The 27,856-nt window shown below is 39.1% G+C and overlaps 1 protein-coding gene across 5 annotated transcripts in view; it reads left to right on the top strand.

Moving 5' to 3' along the window:
• The window catches only part of Fcp1 (RNA polymerase II subunit A C-terminal domain phosphatase Fcp1), a 180,904-nt gene that overhangs the window by 52,681 nt on the left and 100,367 nt on the right, over positions 1-27,856 (top strand). For all 5 annotated transcript variants that reach the window (XM_070091419.1, XM_070091421.1, XM_070091422.1 and 2 more), the window contains 3 exons: positions 4,879-5,032; positions 6,406-6,531; positions 24,827-25,068. In XM_070091419.1, the coding sequence (XP_069947520.1) occupies positions 4,879-5,032; positions 6,406-6,531; positions 24,827-25,068 (522 nt within the window). The remainder of the gene's footprint in view (positions 1-4,878; positions 5,033-6,405; positions 6,532-24,826; positions 25,069-27,856) is intronic.

The following is a 27,856-nucleotide window of genomic DNA, read 5'->3' as shown; positions in this document are numbered from 1 at the left end:
CAGGAGAGGAGTGGTATTAGGAGGCAAAAACTTCACCTTAATGAAGCTCATGTCCCCATAAAGTCGCTCTGCCACGTCTGTAGGATGACCAGGGGCATTGTCTAACACCAGGAGGCACTTAAGTTCTAATTTCTTTTCAGTTAGGTAATCTTTCACATTGGGGGCAAATGCATGGTGTAACCAGTTATAGAAAAAGTCCCTAGTGACCCATGCCTTACTGTTTGCCCTCCACAGCACACACAACTTCTCCTTGAGGACATTCTTTTGCCTGAACGCTCTGGGAGTTTGAGTGATACACTAATAAACGCTTAACTTTGCAATCACCACTAGCATTGGAACACATCAACAAAGTAAGCCTGTCTTTCATAGGCTTATGTCCTGGGAGTGCCTTTTCCTCCTGAGTAATGTAGGTCCTGCTTGGCATTTTCTTCCAAAACAGGCCTGTTTCATCACAATTAAACACTTGTTCAGGTTTCAGTCCTTCAGTCTCTATGTACTCCTTGAATTCATGCACATATTTTTCAGCCGCTTTGTGGTCCGAACTGGCAGCCTCACCATGCCTTATCACACTATGTATGCCACTACGCTTCTTAAATCTCTCAAACGAACCTTTGCTGGCCTTAAATTCACTCACATCAGCACTAGTTGCAGACATTTTTTTAATTAAATCCTGATGCAACTTCCTAGCCTTTTCGCTTATGATCGCTTGAGAGATGCTATCTCCTGCTAGCTGTTTTTCATTTATCCACACCAATAAGAGTCTCTCAACATCTTCCATCACTTGCGATCTTTGTTTCGAAAACACAGTTAAACCTTTGGCAAGAACAGCTTCCTTGATTGCCTTTCTGGTGCCCACAATAGTAGCGATGGTTGATTGGGGTTTCTTGTACAACCTGACCAGGTCGGCGATACGCACTCCACTTTCATACTTATCAATGATCTCTTTCTTCATTTCTATTGGAATTCTCACCCTTATTGGTGTAGGGTTGGCACTAGAAGCTTTCTTGGGGCCCATGGTCACTTATTTTCCAGAAACAGCACCGAAAACACTGTAATAATACGAAATATTCCGATTGTATGCTTGAATGTTACCGCGGAGGCTGGCTGGTAAACAATGGCACGGGCGGCACATGTGAGGCTGGCTGAGGGCGCACATTGGACGCGTCTCGGACGAAAATCGGTGAGCGGGTTTTTAAGCGGTATGCAAGGCAAAATTTTTGCGATTAAAGCAAGCGGTATGCGGATTAATCGCTATGTGGTGCCATCGGTATGCGGGGGTCCACTGTATGTATGTATATGTATATGTATATGTATATGTATATGTATATGTATATGTATATATATATATATATATATATATATATATATATATATATATATATATATATATATATATATATATATATATATATATATATATATATATACAGTGGACCCCCGGTTAACGATATTTTTTCACTCCATAAGTATGTTCAGGTGCCAGTACTGACCGAATTTATTCCCATAAGGAATATTGTGAAGTAGATTATTCCTTTCAGACCCCCAAACATACACGTACAAACGCACTTACATAAATACACTTACATAATTGGTCGCATTTGGAGGTAATCGTTATGCGGGGGTCCACTGTATATATATATATATATATATATATATATATATATATATATATATATATATATTTGTATATATATATATATTTATATATATATATATATATATATATATATATATATTTATATATATATATATATAATTTTTTTTTTTTTTTTTTTTTTTTTCAACAAGTCGGCCGTCTCCCACCGAGGCAGGGTGACCCAAAAAAGAAAGAAAATCCCCAAAAAGAAAATACTTTCATCATCATTCAACACTTTCACCACACTCACACATTATCACTGCTTTTGCAGAGGTGCTCAGAATACAACAGTTTAGAAGCATACACATATAAAGATACACAACATATCCCTCCAAACTGCCAATATCCCAAACCCCTCCTTTAAAGTGCAGGCATTGTACTTCCCATTTCCAGGACTCAAATCCGATTATATGAAAATAACCGGTTTCCCTGAATCCCTTCACTAAATATTACCCTGCTCACACTCCAACAGAACGTCAGGTCCCAAGTACCATTCGTCTCCATTCACTCCTATCTAACACACTCACGCACGCTTGCTGGAAGTCCAAGCCCCTTGCCCACAAAACCTCCTTTACCCCCTCTCTCCAACCCTTTCGAGGACGACCCCTACCCCGCCTTCCTTCCCCTATAGATTTATATGCTTTCCATGTCATTCTACTTTGATCCATTCTCTCTAAATGACGAAACCGCCTCATCAACCCCTCTTCTGCCCTCTGACTAATACTTTTATTAACTCCACACCTTTTCCTAATTTCCACACTCCGAATTTTCTGCATAATATTTACACCACACATTGCCCTTAGACAGGACATCTCCACTGCCTGCAACCGTCTCCTCGCTGCTGCATTTACCACCCAAGCTTCACACCCATATAAGAGTGTTGGTACTACTATACTATCATACATTCCCTTCTTTGCCTCCATAGATAAAGTTTTTTGACTCCACATATACCTCAACACACCACTCACCTTTTTTCCCTCATCAATTCTATGATTAGCCTCATCCTTCATAAATCCATCCGCCGACACGTCAACTCCCAAGTATCTGAAAACATTCACTTCTTCCATACTCCTCCTCCCCAATTTGATATCCAATTTTTCTTTATCTAAATCATTTGATACCCTCATCACCTTACTCTTTTCTATGTTCACTTTCAACTTTCTACCTTTACACACATTCCCAAACTCGTCCACTAACCTTTGCAATTTTTCTTTAAAATCTCCCATAAGCACAGTATCATCAGCAAAAAGTAACTGTGTCAATTCCCATTTTGAATTTGATTCCCCAAAATTTAATCCCACCCCTCTCCCGAACACCCTAGCATTTACTTCCTTTACAACCCCATCTATAAATATATTAAACAACCATGGTGACATTACACATCCCTGTCTAAGACCTACTTTTACCGGGAAGTAGTCTCCCTCTCTTCTACACGCCCTAACCTGAGCCTCTCCCTATGAAAAAATGCTATGCACATAAAGGGCTCAAACATCTGGAATTCATTGCCAGAACACACTAAGGGACCTCTGTCTGCAAATCAGTTTCAGGCCCTACTTAGAAATCACCTCATCACCCAAAATTAGCCAGACAAATACTTTACTTAATACCTACCAGTTACTCCAAAGCTACTCAAAAAACTTATAAATAATTTAATATTGCTCAACTATTTGATCATTAACTTCAAACTTAAAATTGTTTCAATTACATTACTGTATATTGTGCTGAGGATTGCTCAACCATTTACCCATTACGTCAAAATTATAATGTTTCAATTTCATTGTTTTAATTAAATTGTACTAAACTGTAATACATACTTAATATTGTAAATTGTTTTAAATTGTTCTAAATTGTAGTACTCTACTTTTTATGAACAATATCAAAACTGTAATTATTCTCTACTGAACTTCTCTACTAGACTTATTAAAGCCATATAGCATTACCTAATAGAATACTCAACTCTCCTGTGCTCATTGTAACTCATCTAATGACCACATGAACTGTTATTGCCTTATTAATCTTAAGCTAATTTTAAGTTTGCCCAAAATGCTCTGCATACAAAAGTGCTTTTGGCATGTGCACCCAACTATTATATTCCTTTGTACACCACATATCATGTCAAAATAAATGATTATTATTGTTATTGTTATCTGGGAGTAAGCATCATACCGAGCACATCGCCTGAGGGACACATCAACCATATAACTGCTGCAGAATACGGGTGCGTGGCAAACCTGAGAATAGTGTTTTGATGTCTAAGTAAGGATTCATTCGCAACACTATACCGTGTACATCAGGCTTATATTGGAGTATGCAGCACCAGTATGGAACCCACACCTGGTTAAACACTTAAAGACATTAGAGAAAGTGTAAAGGTTTGCAATAAGCCTAGTCCCGGAACTGAGGGGTTTGCCCGACAAGGAGAGGTTAAGGGAACTCAACCTGACATTACAATACTGGAAGTCAGGAGGGATAGGGAGGACATGATAACAATATATAAAATACTGAGAGGAATTGACAAGGTGGACAGGGACAGAATGATTCAGAGATGTGACGCAGCAACAAGGGGTCACAATTGGAAGCTGAAAACTCAGATGAATCACTGGGATGTTAGGAAGTATTTCTTCAGCCATAGAGTTATCAGGAAGTAGAACAATCTGGAGAGTGATGTAAGGGAGGTGGGGTCCATACATAGCTTTAAGAAGAGGTATGATAAATCTCATGGAGCAGGGAGAGAGAGTGAACCTAGTAGTGGCCATGACTCGACCCCTGCAACTGCAATTAGGCGAGTACAGAATCAAGAAACATCTGATTTAAAGTCAAAATAATATTTCAATGCACACTGGTTAAATGTATTGTTCTTCATATTAAAATAAAACTTTAACATAAGCAGCCCATTTTTTCTCAGAATTATGGACTCGAATATTTTTACAATAGCCCCCAAAAATATTTTGACAATAACAAATAGCGAATAGGGGAGCCGTATAAACAAATTTGTGGTCATAATTTAAAATGTTCATATTAGCGAAGCACCGTAAAGCGGGTCCCACCTATACAAAACAGTACACACTACCTACTTCAGGATATGATTCGTCTTAATCTACAAGGATAATTATTGTGACGGGATAACATTTGATAGTAATAGCTTTCTGCTTCATATAATGGTAGGTGGAATCTCCGAGTAGACGTAGTGTACATTTTAAGCATAATACCTTTAATCTTTTGATCCCCTTCTGCCTCGTCAGGTGTGACATACTGGAACTTGAAGCATGTACCCACACTGCCCTTTTGGGGAATATTTGTTGTAATTGCGGTGTTTTGTTGGACGAGAAAGACATCCCAAAGACAGAAGCAGTCAGCATGCTTCACTCTGTTCCTGATCTCAAAGTAGCTAGAAATGTAAGTGTTTTGGCAATACAGCCTCTCCTCATTTAACAATGAAGTTCCGTTCCTGAGACCATGTCATTAATTAAATGAATTCGTCGTGAAGTGCGGAGCATACTATAATGGTAATGAGTTTGTGTCATCCATCTTTGATTTTGTTTTAATGTCACCTTTGCACCATTTATAACATTTCTGATATACAGTGGAACTCTGGATTTCGTACTTAATCCGTTTCAGAAGGTCGGTCTAAATCCGAAACATGAAAACCGAAGTAATATTTCCCATAAGAAATACTATTGTAAATACAATTAATCCATTCCAGACACCCAAAAATATTAACAAAAAATACATTTTTTAAAGAATATAGTTTTACATACAGAAAGCAATGAGAAATTAATATAAAGCACTTATGAAATGGATAAATGAACATTTAAATGACTATTACATACCTTTATTGAAAACTGTTTGTCATTGATCCACACCAACAACAACGTCTCCACATCTTCGATTGTTTGTGATCTCTGTTTCGTTAGTATATTTACCCCCTTTTGCAACTTGAGCTTCCTTGATTTCTACTTCATTTGCCAGGATGGAACAGATTGTTGATTTCGACTTCCCATACATCCTGGCAAGCTCGGTTAAACGTACTCCACTTTTGTATTTTTCTACAATCTCTTTCTTGAATTCTATCGTGTTTCTCACCTTCTTTACCAAAGAGCTGGCACTAGGAACTTTCTTTGGGCCCATGGTGGCTTATTTCGCAGTTGCACTCATTAGTTAAGTGAAGTAATGCTCACCCGACTAGTGACAGATCCAGACTGAGACATGTATGCATGAGTGGTGGTGTCCCGGGTGGGCGGACACGTCTGATACATACGATTTCTGGGTGGCGGTACAAAATCCAGACCAAAATTTCTCCCAAAAAAGTGGTCTAAATCCGAAACGTATGATATTCAGTGTGTGTGAAATCCGGAGTTCCACTCTATTTTTAAATGTTTGTACAGTAGTGTACTGTACGTATATTGAAATAAACAGAATAGAGGAAATCAGCTCTAATATACATTATTTAGGTATGAATACTGGTCAGAGAGCCTGTAGTAAGTCCGAGGCGTCAGTAAACGAGTACGTCACTAACTGAGGAGAGGATGTATAATAAGTATTGTGGCATAATAGTGGTAAACTTGTGGTATTTGCAAAAATTTTTGGACTGAAATTTAGTATTTATAAAAGTATAGTACTGTACATCATCAATTTACAACAGCAGCTTAGAAATATACGAAATTTACACTGAACTTAAATTTTCAAATTCAAGTTATACAGGAGGCTTTTTCCTGTCATTATTCTTATGTTAAGTTTTAGAGCTAAACTTTTGTTCTCTTTGACACCAGGAGGCCCAAAAGCTTGGGAAAGAAGATATTAAAAATTTGCTGAAGCAGCGGAAGTTGGTGTTACTGGTGGATCTAGATCAAACATTGATCCACACTACAAATGATAATATTCCTGCAGATTTGAAGGTAACTTTTGATTGTACATTATGCTTAAATGTATTACAGAAATCTTTCTAATTAAAAGGAGAATTTAATTAATTTTTCGTCACTTGGGGTTATTTTACAGTACTAATTGTGATAAGCGTAACTAAAGCTTTTTCTCAAAAAGAAAGAAAGAAAAAAAAAATATTTAAAACATTGTAACTATTATCATAAACTAAGTGCTGAGTGTGGACCGGCATAGCTGCTGTAACATCATAAACAAAACAATTTTTTTTTATACACACCAGTCATCTCCATTGAGGTAGGTTGACCCAACAAATGAAAATTTTTGTTACTCTTATTACCCTGCTCTTTTTTTTTCTCTTTTTCATTGAAAAATAGAAAGACACAAATACTGTAAAAATTAATCAAGTTAATAGCAAAGTTAATCAAGTTACAGAAGAGACTATCCCTGGAGGCAGCTTAGATGAAAAGTCACAAATACATGAGTTGCTGAATCTTTGCAATAAACACACCCTAAGCCAGCAGACAGTGGAGCCAACAAGACTGGAAGACACACTTGTCCATATTTTCACAAATAATGAGGACCTGGTAAGACACAACAATATCAAAAACAACTAATTCAGATCACACACTAATTGAAGTCCAGACTTACATGCACAGAGGTCCTGACCAGCAAAATGCACACAGCAACGGAAGTGCCTTCACTAAATTCAACTTCAACAACAAGAACATCAACTGGGATCAGGTAAACTGTGTCTTCAATGGGAAGATATCTTTATTAACATGGATTAAAACCAGTGCCTTGAAAGGATCAACTTCCTGGAAGCTGAAGTTTGTTCAAGGTATATTCCCCTAAGAAAAAAGAAGAGTAAGAAGGAAACTGGAGAAAGAGGGAGACGCTTCCTCAACAAGAGAAGGCGAAGAATCTCTGAGCGCCTTAAGAACGATAGATTATCTGAAACACAGAAGGAAGCATTAACCAGGGAAGTGGAAAATATTGAGCTTAAGTAAAAGGATTCATAAAGGATCCAGGAGAGACAGGAGGAGCTAAAAGCAATTAGTGAAATTGAAAGAAATTCAAATAATTTCTTTCCATATGCCAAAAACAAGGCAAAAACCACATCTAGTATTAGGCCCTTGCTCAGACAAGATGGAACCAACATAGATGACAACAAAAAAAATGAACGAGATACTGAAGTCTCAATACGATTGTGTTTAGAGAGTCATTGATCAACCCAAAGATGGAGAATCCAAATTATTTTTTTGTGAATGAGCCTCAAAACCCTGTCAATGAAAGCCAAATTACTGAGAAAGCCATTGACAACATGCCCATGCACTCAGCCCCAGGCTCAGACTTGTGGAATTCTATGCTCATTAAGAACTGCAAGAAACCCGTTTTGTATGCTATGGAGAAGGAGCTTAAACACAGGTGAAATCCCACAGTCACTAAAAATAACGGATATAGCCCCACTCTGTGGCAACAAAGCAATAGCTAAAATCTATAGACCAATAGCTCTAACATCCCTCATCATAAAAATCTTTGAAAGATTACTAAGAATCGTACAGTAGGGCCCCACTTGTACAGCAGGATAGGTTCCAGGCTACTGCTGGAAAGCAGAACACCATTTTGTTTTTACTTATAAATCCATATAAATGCCAGATAACAAGTTTATACTAACATATATTAAATTAGCAATAGAACTAGCAATACACACACAGTGCACTCATTATTTACTTCAAAATATTCGTAGTCTTAATGTAGGGCAAAAGGTGAGTAGTATTTACTGTGAGAAGTTAGGTGTGGTAGCCCTCCTGGCGACCCTCACCCACACATAACATACTATGATGATGCTTAATTAAAGCTCCATGCTGATAAAATGCATATACAGTACACTCATTACTTACCTTAAAGTATTTGTAGTCTTAATGTAGGGTGAAAGGTGAAAAGTATTTATTTGTAGAAAGTCGTGTGGTAGGTAGGGTAGTGTAGGGAAGCTTGCCTGGCCACCCCATCCACTATGTAAACAAACGCACGATGTGTCTGGTTATGGTTCATAAACATTCTTACAAACACCTTACATTGTGTACTAGTTGTCTCCACAGTGGTATAGTAGAATAAATAAAGACCAACACTTCGATTCTCATGTAATTTTTAGAAGGAATGATGCTCTGCCAAATTATTATTATTACAAATTATTATTATTACAAGTTATTATTGTAACAAGTTATTATTATTAAAAATTATTATAATCATAATGAAAAAGAAGCACTAAACCCACAAGGGTCACGAATTGCTACATATAGAGTGAAGGCATACGAAAGGAATATTTATCTATGGTTATCCCCCAGTGTTTGACTAGAGAAAATTTAATTCTTTCGACACTCCTGCAAAGCCGCTTTGTAAACAAATCTCATATTTGTAAATTTTTATTCTGTGGGTGTATGTATAATGTTTATATGCTATGTAACATGTTTCTTATATATTTTGAAGAAAATATCATAGCTGGTTTAATGAAAATGTGTATATTAACATAAAATAAGACATTTAATGTGCCCAAGAGAAATTTAGTAGTATTACTATGGCGTCATGAGTAGAGACTCTTAGTGATTTTAATGTGTACCTGCATGCCAGCATAGTGTGTAAGTATATTTAGGTACAGGTACACATAAGCATAATTATCAAAGTACATATAAAATACGCAGTAACTTTAAAATACTTGAAATTTTGGAAAGTTGCAAGACATCATATATGTGCTCATGGAGAATGTAAACAAACCGGGTGGGGTGCGCCATACTTGAAAGATCACTTGCCATATAGCAAATTTTGGTCATAATTTGAAATTGCCGTATTAGCGGTGGGGGATTCCCAACAGTTGCATAATCCAGGGCAGCATGGGTTCAAAGCAGGTTGCTCGTGCCTCTCACAGCTGCCTGACCACTGTGATAGTGTGTTGGATGCACTGGAAGACAAACAGAATGTAGGTGTAGTATACACAGACTTTGCAAAAGTGTATGGCATTGCAATCATGGTGTAATAGTACACAAAATGCGTGCTGAAGGGATAACTGACAAAGTGGGCAGATGGATCATCAACTTTCTAACCAATCGAACACAAAGAGTAGTGGTAAAGTGAGTTGAATCATAGGCTGTTATAGTTAAAAGCCCTTTTCCACAAGGCACAATGCTTGCCCCCATCTTGTTCCTTGTCCTCCTATCAGACATAGACAGAGATGAAAACCATAGCACCATGTCATCATTTGCAGATGATACTAGTACATATCTGCATAAGACTGTCAGCAATTGAGGACACAGTAAATCTCCTCAATATAAACAAAGTTTTCCAATGGGCATTGGAAAACAATATGATATTCAATGAGGGCAAATTCCAATTACAGTGAAACCTTGGGTTTCAGCCATAATCCGTTCCAGGAGCTAGGCCTAAACGCGAAACGGCCCAAAGGCGAAGCAATATTTCCCATAAGAAATAATGTAAATAAAATTAATCCGTTACAGACCCACAAAAATATTCACAAAAAATACATTTTTTTAAATAATAACTATAGTTTTACATACACACAACACAGATAAATGCATATACGTATATTATATAGATAAATTAAAATTTAAATAAACATTTAAAATAACATTTACTTATCTTTATTGAAGAGACTTTCTGGCATCTGGAAGATAGAGAGGAGGAAAGAGGGAGGACTTATTGTTTGGAAGGGGAATCCCCTTCCATAAAGACTTTAAGTTACAAGGCTTTATCTGGGGTTACTTCCCTTCTTTGTTTTTTAACACTTTGACTGTTTCAGTCGTATATATACGTCTTATGAGCCACCGTGTTTGACATGTACATATATACTCATAAATTCTAGCAGCTTCAAATCAAGCAGGAGAAAGCTGGTAGGCCCACATGTGAGAGAATGGGTCAGTGTGCACCATATAAAAAAGATCTTACAGCACGCATGCATAATGAGAAAAAAAAAAACTCCGACCTTCTTTTTTTAATTAACCCTTTCAGGGTCCGTCCCGTAGATCTACGGCTTTACGTTCAGGGTCCAAACCGTAGATCTACGCCATGAGCTCAGCTCACTCTGATAAACTGTTAGTGGTACATTTGGGCCTAGATATGAGAGAATACATCTATGTGGTATGTGTGCACCACATAAAACAGATCCTGCAGCACACTGTGTATAATGAGAGAAAAAAAATGAAATCATGATTTTTCGATTAAAACAGCAACTTTGCAGTGTTTTGTCGTATGTTTTTTATAGTTGTATTTGCGATTTCTTGGTCTCATTTGATAGAATGGAAGACATATTACAGAAATAGAGATGATTTTGATTGGTTTTAGCACTGGAAATGGCTTGAAACTGAGCTCAAAGTAGCAGAAATGTTAAATTTTTGCTGATATTCAAGAGTAAACAAACGACCTCACACATCTAATACACGTCAGCTGGTGGGTCTAATATACATTCACAAATATGGTGATGATATTTATACAATTATTACAATATTGCATAACAGTAAATCTTCTATTTTTTGGTGTGAATAAAAATTCATTATGTGAATAAAAAATCAAAATGGAATTTATTTGTAAAGCCTCAAAACATAACTAATGAACAGAGGAAATGTTAGTTTAGTTCCATGAATACCTACATTGTTCATTCTGGACCCTATTTTGAAATTGGAATATTTTGAACTTTGTGTTAAATTGGCCATAGCAAATTAACAATTTCCGATCACTTTATTTTGTAATTGAAACAGTTGAGTTGGCGATTTCTTGTGCTCAATCGATAGAATAGAAGTAATACTAGTGAAATAGCTAAGAATTTGGTTGATTGGAATAATGTAATTGGCCTAAAATGGGAGTCAAAGTCGGCAAAATCGCTGATTCGTAAATATCGCTGAGACATCAAAATTCGCGAGAGCATAATTTCGTCAATTTTCCACCAAATTTCGTACTTTTTGTTTTATTACTTTCACAAAAAGATTCTCTACGATTTCATAAGAAAAAATAACAAATTTTTTTTTTTGAAAATTCTTGGACACTGGTGCGTGACTCCAGATTTGGGCCTTGGACCCTGAAAGGGTTAAAATGCCGACTTTGTGGTCTATTTTTGTATAGTACAGTGGACCCCCGCATAACGATTTTAATCCGTGCAAGAGGGGTAATTGTTATGCGAAATAATCGGTATGTGAATGAATTTTCCCCATAAGAAATAATGGAAATAAAATTAATCCGTGCAAGACACCCAAAAGTATGAAAAAAAATTTTTTACCACATGAAATATACATTTTCCTACACACAAAGAGAAGGATACATGCACAATAGTATAGTAGTACATGCACAGTATATATTGTGCATGTACTAGTCTACTAAATGAAGAATAAATGACACTTACCTTTATTGAAGATGCAGCAATGACTGATGAGACACTGTGTCCTGGGAGTGCCTTTTCCTCCTGAGTACTGTAGGTCCTGTTTGGCATTTTCTTCCAGAACAGGCCTTATCACACTGTGTATGCCACTACGATTCTTAAATCTCTCAAACCAACCTTTGCTGGCTTTAAATTCACCAATATGAGCACTAGTTCCAGGCATTTTTCCCTGTTCACCTGGGTGTTAGTCGACTTGTGTGGGTTGCCTCCTGGGAGACAAGATTAAGGACCCCAATGGAAATAAGTTAGACAGTCTTCGATGACACTGACTTTTTTGGGTTATCCTGGGTGGCAAATCCTCTGGGGTTAATTGTTTCTTGGTATTCTCAATAAGCCACACCAACAACTGTGCTACAGCAGCAGCAGCAGCTGACGGTGGTACAGCAGCAACAGACGATGCTACAGCAGCAGCAGACGATGCTACAGCAGCAGCAGCAGCTGACGGTGGTACAGCAGCAGCAGCAGCTGACGGTGGTACAGCAGCAACAGACGATGCTACAGCAGCAGCAGACGATGCTACAGCAGCAACAGACGATGTTACAGCAGCAGCAGACGATGCTACAGCAGCAGCAGACGATGCTACAGCAGCAGCAGCAGCAGACGATGCTACAGCAGCAGCAGACGATGCTACAGCAGCAGCAGACGATGCTACAGCAGCAGCAGACGATGCTACAGCAGCAGCAGCAGCTGACAGTGCAGCAGCAGCAGCAGCTGTACCACCAATAGTAGTGATGGTTGATTGGGGTTTATTATACAACCTGGCCAGCTCGGAGACACGCACTCCACTTTCATACTTATCAATGATCTTTTTCTTCATCTCTATTGTAATTCTCACCCTTATTGCTGTAGGGTTGGCAGTAGAAGCTTTCTTGGGGCCCATGGTCACTTATTTTCCAGAAAAAGCCTCGAAAACACTGTAATAATACGAAATATTCCGATTGTATGCTTGGATGTTACCGCGGAGGCTGGCTGGTAAACAATGCCACCGGCGGAACATGTGAGCGTGGCTCAGGCCGCACATTGGACACGTCTCGGACGAAAATCGGTGAGCGGGTTTTTAAGCGGTATGTGAGGCAAAATTTTTGCGATTAAAGCAAGCGGTATGCGGATTAATCGCTATGTGATGCCATCGTTATGCGGGGGTCCACTGTATTTATGGTTGTATTCTCGTTTTCTTGGTCTCATTTGTTAGAATGGAAAACATATTATAGAAATAGAGGTGATTTTGATTGGTTTTACTATGAAAAGAACCTTGAAATGAAGCTCAAATTACAGGAAATGTTTGATTTTTGCCGATGTTCAAAAGTAAACAAATGATGTCATTTTCCAATAAACGTCCAAGTAGCCATTCTGATATGCAGTCATGAATGGATTGACATTATTTATACAATTATTACAATATTTCAGTAGTCTGCATAACATTAAATCTTCTATGACCACCTTGAGAGTCACTGGACCCCTGTCTCACAAAATAACTGTCAAGGGTGCTCTGTTTCTGGTGTCTCTTTAAGATTTCTCTGAAGTGGGACAAGGTTTTGTCACTGAACATGTTGCAGATACAGTGGACCCGCGGTATTCGATATTAATCCGTTCCTGAGAGCTCATCGAATACCGAAAATATCGAAAACCGAATCAATTTTCCTCATAAGAAATAATGGAAATCAAATTAATCCGTGCAAGACACCCAAAAGTAAGAAAAAAAAATTTTACTACATGAAATATTAACTTTAATGCAATAGAATAATTACAATAACAAGAAAATAATTGACACTTACCTTTAATGAAGATCTGGTGATGATTGATGGGATGGGAGGAGGGGAGAGGTGTTAGTGTTTAGAAGGGGAATCCGCTTCCATTAGAACTTGAGGTAGCAAGTCCTTTTCCGGGGTTACTTCCCTTCTTTTAATGCCACTAGGACCAGCTTGAAAGTCACTGGATTTCTGTCGCACAACATATCTGTCCATAGTGGCCTGTACCTCCCGTTCCTTTATGACATTCCTAAAGTGTTTCACAACATTGTCAGTGTAATAGTCACCAGCACGGCTTGCAATAGCTGTGTTAGGGTGATTGTCATCAAAAAAGGTTTGCACTTTAAGCCACATTGCACACATTTTCTTAATCTTTGAAGTAGGCAACTTCTTCAATTTCTCTATCCCCTCCTCCGAAGCAGTTTCCTCAAGTGTGGCCTCTTGCTGTTGAAGATGATCTATCAGCTCATCAGTGGTTAGTTCTTCATTATCCTCCTCCACCAACGCTTCCACATCCTCCCCACTAACCTCCAACCCCAAGGACTTTCGCAATGCCACAATGGATTCCTCAACTGGCATAGGCTTCTCAGGGTTAGCCTCAAATCCTTCAAAATCCCTTTTGTCTACACATTCTGGCCACAGTGTTTTCCAAGCAGAGTTCAAGGTCCTCTTAGTCACTCCCTCCCAAGCCGTACCTATAAGGTTTATACCATTGAGGATATTAAAGTGTTCCTTCCAAAACTCTTTTAGAGTCAGTTGAGTTTCTGTGGTCACTATAAAGCACTTTTGAAACATAGCTTTTGTGTACAGTTTCTTGAAGTTGGAAATTTCCTGCTGGTCCATGGGCTGCAAGAGAAGAGTGGTATTAGGAGGCAAAAACTTGACCTTAATGAAGCTCATGTCCCCAGAAAGTCGCTCTGCCAAGTCTGTAGGATGACCAGGGGCATTGTCTAATACCAGGAGGCACTTAAGGTCTAATTTCTTTTCAGTTAGGTAATTTTTTCACAGTGGGGGCAAATGCTTGGTGTAACCAGTCGTAGAAAAAGTCCCTAGTGACCCATGCCTTACTGTTTGCCCTCCACAGCACACACAAATTAGCCTTGAGGACATTGTTTTTCCTGAACACTCTGGGAGTTTCGGAGTGATACACCAATAAAGGCTTCACTTTGCAATCACCACTAGCATTGGCACACATGAGAAGAGTAAGTCTGTCTTTCATAGGCTTATGTCCTGGGAGTGCCTTTTCCTCCTGAGTAATGTAGGTCCTGCTTGGCATTTTCTTCCAAAACAGGCCTGTTTCGTCGCAATTAAACACTTGTTCAGGTTTCAAGTCTTCACTGTCTATGTAATCCTTGAATTCCTTCACATATTTTTCAGCTGCTTTTTGGTCCGAACTGGCAGCCTTACCATGCCTAATCACACTCTGTATGCCACTACAGTTCTTAAATCTTTCAAGCCAACCTTTGCTGGCCTTAAATTCACTCGCATCACCACTAGTTGCAGGCATTTTCTTTACCAAATCGTCATGCAACTGCTTAGCCTTTTCACAAATGATCGCTTGAGAGATGCTATCTCCTGCTGTCTGTTTTTCATTTATCCACACCAATAACAGTCTCTCAACATTTTCTAACACTTGCGGTTGCTGTTTCGTAATCACAGTTGCACCTTTTGCAAGAACAGCTTCCTTGATTGCCGTTTTCCTGGTCACTATAGTAGAGATGGTTGATTGGGGTTTATTATACAACCTAACCAGCTCCGGCACACGCACTCCATTTTCGTACTTTGCAATTATCTCTTTCTTCATTTCATTTTTCTCGAAGGGTTGGCACTAGAAGCTTTCTTGGGGCCCATGGTGACTTATTTTGCAGAAACAAGCACCAAACACAGTGATAATATGGATAATATGGAATGTACCAAATGTATCCTTAGATGCGTGCACACTGGCTGGTTTGTAAACACTGGCACACACTGGGCAGTTCAGGCCACACGTGGACACGTCTCGTACGAATCGTATTGAATACCGGGTTTTCAATCGAATACAGAGGCAAATTTTTTGCGATATAATGCATCGAATACCGGATTTATCGAATACCGATGCCATCGAATACCGGGGGTCCACTGTATAGCTTGTTTCAGCTTGGTCAGGGTGATACTTTTCAACAAAAGTTTGCAACTCATTCCACTTTGCACACTTTTCACAGTCACAATTAATGGCTGCCTGGCTGGATGGATGGCTGGCTGGCTGGCTGGCTGGCTGGCTGGCTGACTGACTGACTGGCTGGATGGCTGCCTGGCTGGCAGGATGAGAGCACAGGGTAGTATTCACTCAAGGATAACGCAAGACTGACTGATGACGCCTGCGTTGGCAGGCGGACAGGTCTGCTACACCGCCCGAAACCCAGGGCAATGGCCGAAACGTGGGACAAAATTTGGCCGAAAAAAAGCGGGCGAAACCCGAAGAGGCTGATTCCCAGGGCAGCCTAAACCCGGGGTTTCACTGTAATTTGTTTTGGAAAACTGGAGGAAATAAGAGCTAGAACTGAATGCATTACAAACTCTAATCACACAGTAGAGCAGAAAAGTAGTGCGAAGGACCTGGGAGTGGTATTGTCAAAGGATCTCACCTTCAGGGATCACAACAGTGTCACTATTATATCTGCGAAGAAAATGGTAGGATGGATAGTGAGAACCTTCAAAACAACGGATGCCAAACCAGTGATAATCCTTTTTAAATCATTGGTTCTCTCTAGGTTGGAATACTGCTGTACATTAACATCTCCATTTAAGGCAAGTGAAATTGCAGGTCTAGAGAATGTACAGATAACCTTTATTGCACATACAAGTTCCATCAAACACCTTAACTACTGGGGCTTGGAAGCACTGACTTGTACTCACTGGAGTGCAGGCAAGAGAGATACAGCATAATTTACATCTGGAAAACACTAGAGGGACTGGTCCCAAATCTGCACACACAAATCACTCACTACAGAAGCAAAAGACTGGGCAGATGGTGCAACATACCTCCCAGTGAAAAGTAGGAGCACCACTGGTACACTAAGAGAAAACACAATAAGTGTCCAGGGCCTCCCACCAGACATAAATGGAATTAACAATTGACCCCTGGCTGCCTTCAAGAGGGAACTGGACAGATACCTAAAGTCGGTACCTAACCAGCCAGGCTGTGGTTCATACATTGGACTACGTGTGGCCAGTAGTAACAACCTAGTTGATCAGGTCCTGATCCACTGGGAGGCTTGGTCAAGGACTGGGCTGCAGGGGCATTGACCCCTGGAACACCCTCCAGATAGACTGTACTGATCAGTCTCTTTAGAACTATATCCCAGGAGGAGGTATGGAAATGTGTGAGATACACTGATGTATCTTTGGTAGGCTAAAACTATGTGCAGTATTTAATCATTCAGATATTTTGAGTTAGGTGTGTTTGTAATTTAAACATCTTACGTGTTATGGTGTTAGGATTCATGAGAATTGTACACTCATTATTTTTATTTTAACACGAGCCATCTCCCACCAAGGTAGGGTGATCCGAAAAGAAGAAAAACTAAGTCATTCACTCAATCACTGTCTTCCGAGAAGTGTGCTGCCATCACAACTCAGATGACCCTCTGAACTGCAACATCCCACCCTTCCTTCAGAGTATAGGCACTGAGCTTCACATCTCTAGGATATGAATCCAGCTAGCTGGTTTCCCTGAACTCCCTTCATAAATATTACTTCGCTTACACTCAACAGTGCATCAAATCATAAAAATCACTTGCCTCCACTCTCTCCTGTCTAACAAGTTCACACAAGCTTGTTGGAAGTTTAAGTCCCTAGCACTTGGAACCTCCCTTGCCCCAACTCTTAATGGGATGCCCCCCACCCCCCTTGGCCTCTCCTTTCCACCCCAGATTTATATGCCCTTCTAGTCATATTTTCTCCTTCCCTCTTTGAATGTCCAAATCACCTCAGTAACCCCTCCTCTGCCCTTTTGGTAACCCCATATGTAATACCCACACTCCAAATTCTCTGCATAATATTCACACCACAATAAATGCAAGGTTATGAAGATTGGGGCACACCATAATAATATGAAGATTGGGGAAGGGGCCAGAAGACAGGACAATGAATATAGACTTGGGGGATAGAGGCTTAAGCAGCACCAGTGTGGAACCCATACTTGAGAAAGCATGTTCAGAAACTGGAGAAAGCCAATGCTATGGGGTGTGAGCTGAAAATAGAGGCTAAAGGAAATGAATCTAGTGATGCTAAAGGATAGAAGGACCAAGAGAGACATGATAACAAAACACAAAATACTTGGAGGAGCAGGAAGCTGGTACTTGGGGGTGCATCTGGAAGTTAGACACACATGATTCATATGGATGTCAGGAAGTACTGTATTTCTTCAGTCTCAGGGAGGTTGGGAAGTGGAATGACCACGTCAAAGAAGTAGTGGAGTTAGACTTTATACATACTTTTAAGAATAGGTACAATAGGGCCAAAGAGACGAGGAGAGAGTGAATCTGACAACTGGCAACTTGGGAGGCAGGGCCAGGAGCTAAGACTCGACCCCTGCAGCCACATATAGGTGAGTACACATTACTTTCCAACTCATGTCCATTGCCTCCAGCCTCCTCCATGCTGCAACATTTAAAACCCATGTTCCACACCCATATAACACTTTTGATATAATTATACTCTGTTACCTTTCTCTGTTTTGCCTCCATGGATAAGATCCTTTGTCTCTCTCTACAGATGTCTCTATGCACCACCCACCTTTTTCACTTCAGTTCTGTGGGTCACTTCATCTTTCATAGACCCAACTGCTGACAAGTTCACTCTCGGATTTCTAAATACATTTATGTCCTCCATACTCCTCTCTACAGTCTGATATCCGGTCTTTAATTTTCTAGATTTATTTTAGTTACTTATTACCTTGCTTCTTTTGAAGCTCACTTTTTTTTCTTTTACATACCCTCCTAAATTTGTCTACTAAATATATTCATTATATAATTGTAAGAACAAACAATAAATATTTGTACAGTGGAACCCCGGTTATCGGCCGGTTTGGTTATCGGTCAACTCGGTTATCGGCGAGTTTTTCGGCGCCCAGTTATCAGCCGTTCGCTCGGTTATTGGCCGTTTTGGACGCGTCCATCCGCCGGCTGGGGCAGCTTACGCTTCAGTTTAGCTTTGTCTCTCGGTAGCTGAGGAAGCTTCTCCTCGTACATCTAAACATTTTGCTTGTTTACCATTGTTTTTAGTGGTTTTTCTTGCAGTGCAACTGTGAAATAAGTAAAGATGGCTCCAAAGAAAGTTCCTGTGGCAAAGAAAGTGAGAAACACCATGGAATTTAAGCGTGAAGTGACAGAAAAGTTTGAGATTGGTATGAAGGTGTTGGAACTTGCCAGGATGTACAGCAAGAATAAATCAACAATTACATCCATCCTGGCAAAGAAAGAACAAATCAAAGATGCTAATGTTGCAAAAGGAGTAACTTTTTTCTAACTAAACAAAGGCCACCAATAATGGAAGAGATAGAAAAGTTATTATTATTGTGGATTAAGGAAAAAGAATTAGTGGGAGACAGTGTTGTGGAGTTGATCATTTGTGAGAAGGCAAAGCAGTTGTGAGGATGTGGAAGAGTTGGTGGAGGACCACAGGGAAGAGCTAACCACTGAAAAGCTGCAAGAGCTTCATCTCAAACAGCAACAGACTGCAGCTGAGGAATTTGCTTCAGAGGAGGAGGAAGAGGGAGTGAAGGAGGTGCCTTCTTCAGAGATTAGAGAGGTGTGTGCAATGTGGACTAGGGTGCAAGCTTTTGTAGAGAACCACCACCCTGACACAGCTGAAACAAGCCATATCTGCAACATGTTTAGTGACAAAACCCTGTCCCACTTCAGGGAAATCCTAGAGATGCCAGAAACAGAGCACTCTGGGCAGATATTTTGTGAGACAGGGGTCCAGTGACTCTCAAGCAATAAAAGTGGCAATAAAAGACAGAGAAGGGAAGTAACCCCAGAGAAGGCTTTGCTACCTAAAGTCTTTATGGAAGGGGATTCCCATTCCAAATACTAACTCCTCTCTCTTTCCTCCTCTCTATCTTCCAGAAGCCAGCATTAACCTTTAATAAAGGATGTAATACTTACATAATTGTTAAAAAAAGTTATTTTTTTGTGAATATTTTTGTTTGGAACGGATTAATTGTATTTCCATTAATTCTTATAGGAAATATTAATTCGGTTATCGGCCGACCTTCTGGAACGGATTACGGCCGATAACCAGGGGTCCACTGTATTTGTGTTTGAATATTGTTTTCTTGTAATTTTTTGGTGTTACATAGTATGTTATGGTAACTTAGAAAATCATCCAAGAATTTTGTGCAGACACCCACCCTCATTACCACATGTTTTACCTTTACACACTTTCTTAGTCTTTATTATGCTAATTTTCAGTCATGAGTAGTATGTACAAGTTGTAGAATTAGATCCTGAGTAGAGTACTGTTATTACGTTAGAATTCTTTGTAAGTAGTGATGGAATGATGTCAAGATTTTGAAAAATATTGACACTCAGTTTTAGGTCAATACTGATATTGCCAAACTTAGCTCATACCCACTGATACTGATGTTCATGGGTTTGTCTTTGAGAGAAATTTATCTTGAACTTGTTGGGTGTAGTGGGGTCACCATACTAATAGTCTGTCTTAAATAATCACCTGCCAGGCATAAAATTTTGTACATTTTTAGGTGCATATTTTAAAGAAGCAAAAATTCATTTTATCGTAGGTTAGCAATAAAAAAGAATTGTGCAGTCTTCTGTTTTAATGGACGATATTATTTATTAAATATGTTTACTTGAATAGAGGTTAGTATGAATGTTGAATAGCCAAACAGTGAGAGTTCGTAGATTATTGCATAGTATTACATTTGTAACTGTGTTTTTATTATTATCACACTGGCCGATTCCCACCAAGGCAGGGTGGCCCGAAAAAGAAAAACTTTCACCATCATTCACTCCATCACTGTCTTGCCAGAAGGGTGCTTTACACTACAGTTTTTAAACTGCAACATTAACACCCCTCCTTCAGAGTGCAGGCACTGTACTTCCCATCTCCAGGACTCAAGTCCGGCCTGCCGGTTTCCCTGAATCCCTTCATAAATGTTACTTTGCTCACACTCCAACAGCACGTCAAGTATTAAAAACCATTTGTCTCCATTCACTCCTATCAAACACGCTCACGCATGCCTGCTGGAAGTCCAAGCCCCTCGCACACAAAACCTCCTTTACCCTCTCCCTCCAACCTTTCCTAGGCCGACCCCTACCCCGCCTTCCTTCCACTACAGACTGATACACTCTTGAAGTTATTCTGTTTCGCTCCATTCTCTCCACATGTCCGAACCACCTCAACAACCCTTCCTCAGCCCTCTGGACAACAGTTTTGGTAATCCCGCACCTCCTCCTAACTTCCAAACTACGAATTCTCTGCATTATATTCACACCACACATTGCTCTCAGACATGACATCTCCACTGCCTCCAGCCTTCTCCTCGCTGCAACATTCATCACCCATGCTTCACACCCATATAAGAGCGTTGGTAAAACTATACTCTCATACATTCCCCTCGTTGCCTCCAAGGACAAAGTTCTTTGTCTCCACAGACTCCTAAGTGCACCACTCACCCTTTTCCCCTCGTCAATTCTATGATTCACCTCATCTTTCATAGACCCATCCGCTGACACGTCCACTCCCAAATATCTGAATACATTCACCTCCTCCATACTCCCTCCCCCCCATCTGATATCCAATCTTTCATCACCTAATCTTTTTGTTATCCTCATAACCTTACTCTTTCCTGTATTCACTTTAAATTTTCTTCTTTTGCACACCCCACCAAATTCATCCACCAATCTCTGCATCTTCTCTTCAGAATCTCCCACGAGCACAGTGTCATCAGCAAAGAGCAACTGTGACAACTCCCACTTTATGTGTGATTCTTTATCTTTTATCTCCACGCCTCTTGCCAAGACCCTCGCATTTACTTCTCTTACAACCCCATCTATAAATATATTAAACAACCACAGTGACATCACACATCCTTGTCTAAGGCCTACTTTTACTGGGAAATAATTTCCCTCTTTCCTGCATAGTCTAACTTGAGCCTCACTATCCTCGTAAAAACTCTTTACTGCTTTCAGTAACCTACCTCCTACACCATACACCTGCAACATCTGCCACATTGCCCCCCTATCCACCCTGTCATACGCCTTTTCCAAATCCATAAATGCCACAAAGACCTCTTTAGCCTTATCTAAATACTGTTCACTTACATGTTTCACTGTAAACACCTGGTCCACACACCCCCTACCTTTCCTAAAGCCTCCTTGTTCATCTGCTATCCTATTCTCCGTCTTACTCTTAATTCTTTCAATAATAACTCTACCATACACTTTGCCAGGTATACTCAACAGACTTATCCCCCTATAATTTTTGCACTCTCTTTTATCCCCTTTGCCTTTATACAAAGGAACTATGCATGCTCTCTGCCAATCCCTAGGTACCTTACCCTCTTCCATACATTTATTAAATAATTGCACCAACCACTCCAAAACTATATCCCCACCTGCTTTTAACATTTCTATCTTTATCCCATCAATCCTGGCTGCCTTACCCCTTTTCATTTTACCTACTGCCTCACGAACTTCCCCCACACTCACAACCCCCTATCCACCCTGTCATACGCCTTTTCTTAACTTGTTAATCTCACTCCAAAACTTTTTCTTATTTTCAACAAAATTTGTTGATAACATCTCACCCACTCTCTCATTTGCTCTCTTTTTACATTGCTTCACCACTCTCTTAACCTCTCTCTTTTTCTCCATATACTCTCCCCTCCTTGCATCACTTCTACTTTGTAAAAACTTCTCATATGCTAACTTTTTCTCCCTTACTACTCTCTTCACATCATCATTCCACCAATCGCTCCTCTTCCCTCCCGCACCCACTTTCCTGTAACCACAAACTTCTGCTGAACACTCTAACACTACATTTTTAAACCTACCCCATACCTCTTCGACCCCATTGCCTATGGTCTCATTAGCCCATCTATCCTCCAATAGCTGTTTATATCTTACCCTAACTGCCTCCTCTTTTAGTTTATAAACCTTCACCTCTCTCTTCCCTGATGCTTCTATTCTCCTTGTATCCCATCTACCTTTTACTCTCAGTGTAGCTACAACTAGAAAGTGATCTGATATATCTGTGGCCCCTCTATAAACATGTACATCCTGAAGTCTACTCAACAGTCTTTTATCTACCAATACATAATCCAACAAACTACTGTCATTTCGCCCTACATCGTATCTTGTATACTTATTTATCCTCTTTTTCTTAAAATATGTATTACCTATAACTAAACCCCTTTCTATACAAAGTTCAATCAAAGGGGTCCCATTATCATTTACACCTGGCACCCCAAACTTACCTACCACACCCTCTCTAAAAGTTTCTCCTACTTTAGCATTCAGGTCCCCTACCACAATTACTCTCTCACTTGGTTCAAAGGCTCCTATACATTCACTTAACATCTCCCAAAATCTCTCTCTCTCCTCTGCATTCCTCTCTTCTCCAAGTGCATACACGCTTATTATGACCCACTTCTCGCATCCAACCTTTACTTTAATCCACATAATTCTTGAATTTACACATTCATATTCTCTTTTCTCCTTCCGTAACTGATCATTCAACATTACTGCTACCCCTTCCTTTGCTCTAACTCTCTCAGATACTCCAGATTTAATCCCATTTATTTCCCCCCACCGAAACTCCCCTACCCCCTTCAGCTTTGTTTCGCTTAGGGCCAGGACATCCAACTTCTTTTCATTCATAACATCAGCAATCATCTGTTTCTTGTCATCCGCACTACATCCACGCACATTTAAGCATCCCAGTTTTATAAAGTTTTTCTTCTCTTTTTTAGTAAATGTCTACAGGAGAAGGGGTTACTAGCCCATTGCTCCCGGCATTTTAGTCGCCTCATACGACACGCATGGCTTACGGAGGAAAGATTCTTTTCCACTTCCCCATGGACAATAGAAGAAATAAAGAGGAACAAGAGCTATTTAGAAAAAGGAGAAAAACCTAGATGTATGTATATATATATGCATGTGCGTGTCTGTGAAGTGTGACCAAAGTGTAAGTAGGAGTAGCAAGATATCCCTGTTATCTAGCGTGTTTATGAGACAGAAAAAGAAACCAGCAATCTTACCATCATGCAAAACAGTTACAGGTTTCTGTTTCACAGTCATCTGGCAGGACGGTAGTACTTCCCTGGGTGGTAGGTAACTATGTATGTGTATTTATTTCTTATTTGAGCCATTCAATTTATGCTGACCCTTCAAAAGAGTGCCTTGATGCTGGTGAGAGAATCTAAGGAATTCTATCTACACTTAGATCAAACCTAATTACCTGTAGGATCCTGCAGGTTTTGCACTTCCCCATGAATATAATAATAATTTATCATGCCGACCAAAAAGTTAGAAAGTTTATTTCATGGATCATTCTTCCCACCATAATTTTAACTAGTATAATAGATAATTTGTAGATTTTTTTTTATTTGTACAGTGTGACTTGATATGTCAGGCTTCTGTTTGCAGTCTGAAAGTATAGCATTTAAGTTTGATTACTTAGATATCATTAAACTAAATAAATTCTCATGTGATACTATCAACTGCATTAACAAATATATTGTTTTATCTACTAATAGAAAACATTAAATATTCTTCGATCTTTTATGCAACTTCCTTTGATTCATTAAATTGATTTTTCTCGTCAAAGGATCAGATCATGAACATGAGCTAAACAAAGGCTATAATTTTTGTATTATCTTTGATGAGCAGATAAAAGCAAGGGAACGTACTAGTTAAGAATCAGATTTAATTATAGATTTCATATAAATTAATGAAGAGAAAATATTGATGTAACTGATACTTGCATGATGATTATTTTTTTTTTTAAGAGACAGGTGAATTAAGGAGCATGTTTTTTGTGTGTGATTTGGAAGGGTGTGAAAAAATTAGAAAATAAATCTATAGCTTTTTTTCATTATTGTTATTATTTTGCCAGGATGTTTACCACTTCCAAATCAACAATGGTGGCCCATGGTATCATGCTAGACTACGGCCACATACCAAAACATTTCTTGAGAAGATATCAAAATACTTTGAGCTTCACATCAGTACATTTGGTGTGAGGGAATATGCTCATTATATAGCCCACTTCTTGGATCCAGATGGAAAATTGTTTGGCCAGCGGATCCTTTCCAGAAATGAATGCCTTGATGTGATGTCAAAAAAGGCTAATCTTGAGTAAGATACTGTTTTTTTTCTTTTTGTTGTTCAGGAAAGTTTTGATGATCAGAAAGGTTTAACCAAAAACTGTGAGACAAAAGTCTTAAAATTTAATTCCTACAGTCTTTACTCAAACATTGATTTAATTAAAATTCTATCCATGCCATGTCCTTCCTTTAAAATTCTCAATTATTATAATTATTTTCTTGTAGAAAATTAGCTTTATTTATGCTACATTGAATAGGTATATTAACAATAAATGATGGAGATCCATAAGATCTTGCACATGTTCTCTCAATATTCATCAGATTTAGTGAGAAAAACTTGACTGTTCTATGGAAATATTAAATGGTAATTGCAAGGAATCAATTTTTTTTTTTTTAGATGATTGCACTTGGATCTTTTATATAACATATCCACTCATAACAAAAGATCATAGCATAATAGTTAGCCTTCAAAAGGGTAACTGATAGTAATAGTCAAGAATGGCTTACAGTGATAGCTGAAATGAATTCTACTTAGTCTCTCACCAACTGATAATGGGATCTTATAAGACACTCTGAAACTAGTTATTGTGTATGAGTGCATATGCTGAGTATTCATTTATGGAGTGTATGTTTGTGGATATTATGAATGAGACGAAGCTGGATGTCGTGGCTTTAAGTGAAACAAAGCTGAAGGGGGTGGGAGAGTTTCAGTGGAGAGGAATAAATGGGATTAGGTCAGGGGTTTCAAATAGTTAGAGCTAAAGAAGGAGTAGCAATAATGTTGAAGGATAAGCTATGGCAGGAAAAGAGGGACTATAAATGTATTAATTCGAGGATTATGTGGAGTAAAATAAAGGTTGGATGTGAAAAGTGGGTTATAGTAAGCGTGTATGCACCTGGAGAAGAGAGAAGTGTAGAGGAGAGTGAGAGATTTTGGGAAATGTTGAGTGAATGCGTGGGGAGTTTTGAACCAAGTGTGAGAGTACTTGTGGTTGGAGATTTCAATGCTAAAGTAGGTAAAAATGTTGTGGAGGGAGTAGTAGGTAAGTTTGGGGTGCCAGGGGTAAATGTAAATGGGGAGCCTTTAATTGAGATATGTGTAGAAAGAGATTTGGTAATAAGTAATAAATATTTTATGAAAAAGAGGATAAATAAATATACAAGGTATGATGTAGCACGTAATGAAAGTAGTTTGTTAGATTATGTATTGGTGGATAAAAGGTTGATGGGTAGGCTCCAGGATGTACATGTTTATAGAGGGGCAACTGATATATTGGATCATTATTTAGTTGTAGCTACAGTTAGAGTAAGAGGTAGATGGGACAAGAGGAAGGTGGCAACAACAAGTAGGAGGGAATTGAAAGTGTATAAACTAAGGGAGGAGGAAGTTCGGGCGAGATATAAGCGACTATTGGCAGAAAGGTAGGCTAGTGCAAAGATGAGTAGTGGGGGGTTGAAGAGGGTTGGATGAGTTTTAAAAATGCAGTACGTATTAGAATGTGGGGCAGAAGTTTGTGGTTATAGGAGGGTGGGGGCAGGAGGAAAGAGGAGTGATTGGTGGAATGATGAAGTAAAGGGTGTGATAAAAGAGAAAACGTTAGCTTATGAGAGGTTTTTACAAAGCAGAAGTGTTATAAGAAGATCAGAGTATATGGAGAGTAAAAGAAAGGTGAAGAGAGTGGTGAGAGAGTGCAAAAGGAGAGCAGATGATAGAGTGGGAGAGGCATTGTCAAGAAATTTTAATGAAAATAAGAAAAAATTTTGGAGTGAGTTAAACAAGTTAAGAAAGCCTAGGGAATGTATGGATTTGTCAGTTAAAAACAGAGTAGGGGAGTTAGTAGATGGGGAGAGGGAGGTATTAGGTAGATGGCGAGAATATTTTTAGGAACTTTTAAATGTTGAGGAAGAAAGGGAGGCAGTAATTTCATGCACTGGTCAGGGAGGTATACCATCTTTTAGGAGTGAAGAAGAGCAGAATGTAAGTGTGGGGGAGGTACGTGAGGCATTACGTAGAATGAAAGGGGGTAAAGCAGCTGGAACTGATGGGATCATGACAGAAATGTTAAAAGCAGGGGGGATATAGTTTTGGAGTGGTTGGCACTTTCATTTAATAAATGTATGAAAGAGGGGAAGGTACCTAGGGATTGGCGGAGAGCATGTATAGTCCCTTTATATAAAGGGAAGGGGAACAAAAGAGAGTGTAAAAATTATAGAGGAATAAGTTTACTGAGTATACCAGGAAAAGTGTACAGTAGGGTCATAATTGAAAGAATTAGAGGTAAGACAGAATGTAGGATTGCGGATGAGCAAGGAGGTTTCAGAGTGGGTAGGGGATGTGTAGATCAAGTATTTACATTGAAGCATATATGTGAACAGTATTTAGATAAAGGTAGGGAAGTTTTTATTGCATTTATGGATTTAGAAAAGGCATATGATAGAGTGGATAGGGGAGCAATGTGGCAGATGTTGCAAGTATATGGAATAGGTGGTAAGTTACTAAAAGCTGTAAAGAGTTTTTATGAGGATAGTGAGGCTCAGGTTAGGGTGTGTAGAAGAGAGGGAGACTACTTCCCAGTAAAAGTAGGTCTTAGACAGGGATGTGTAATGTCATCATGGTTGTTTAATATATTTATAGATGGGGTTGTAAAAGAAGTAAATGCTAGGGTGTTTGGGAGAGGGGTGGGATTAAATTATGGGGAATCAAATACAAAATGGGAATTGACAGTTACTTTTGCTGATGATACTGTGCTTATGGGAGATTCTAAAGAAAAATTGCAGAAGTTAGTGGATGAGTTTGGGAGTGTGTGTAAAGGTAGAAA

The sequence above is a fragment of the Cherax quadricarinatus genome, chromosome 35 (assembly GCF_038502225.1).
Source record: "Cherax quadricarinatus isolate ZL_2023a chromosome 35, ASM3850222v1, whole genome shotgun sequence".
Taxonomy (NCBI): domain Eukaryota; kingdom Metazoa; phylum Arthropoda; class Malacostraca; order Decapoda; family Parastacidae; genus Cherax; species Cherax quadricarinatus.
Note: the sequence above shows the minus strand (reverse complement) of the source record. Positions and strands in the feature narration are given on the sequence as shown.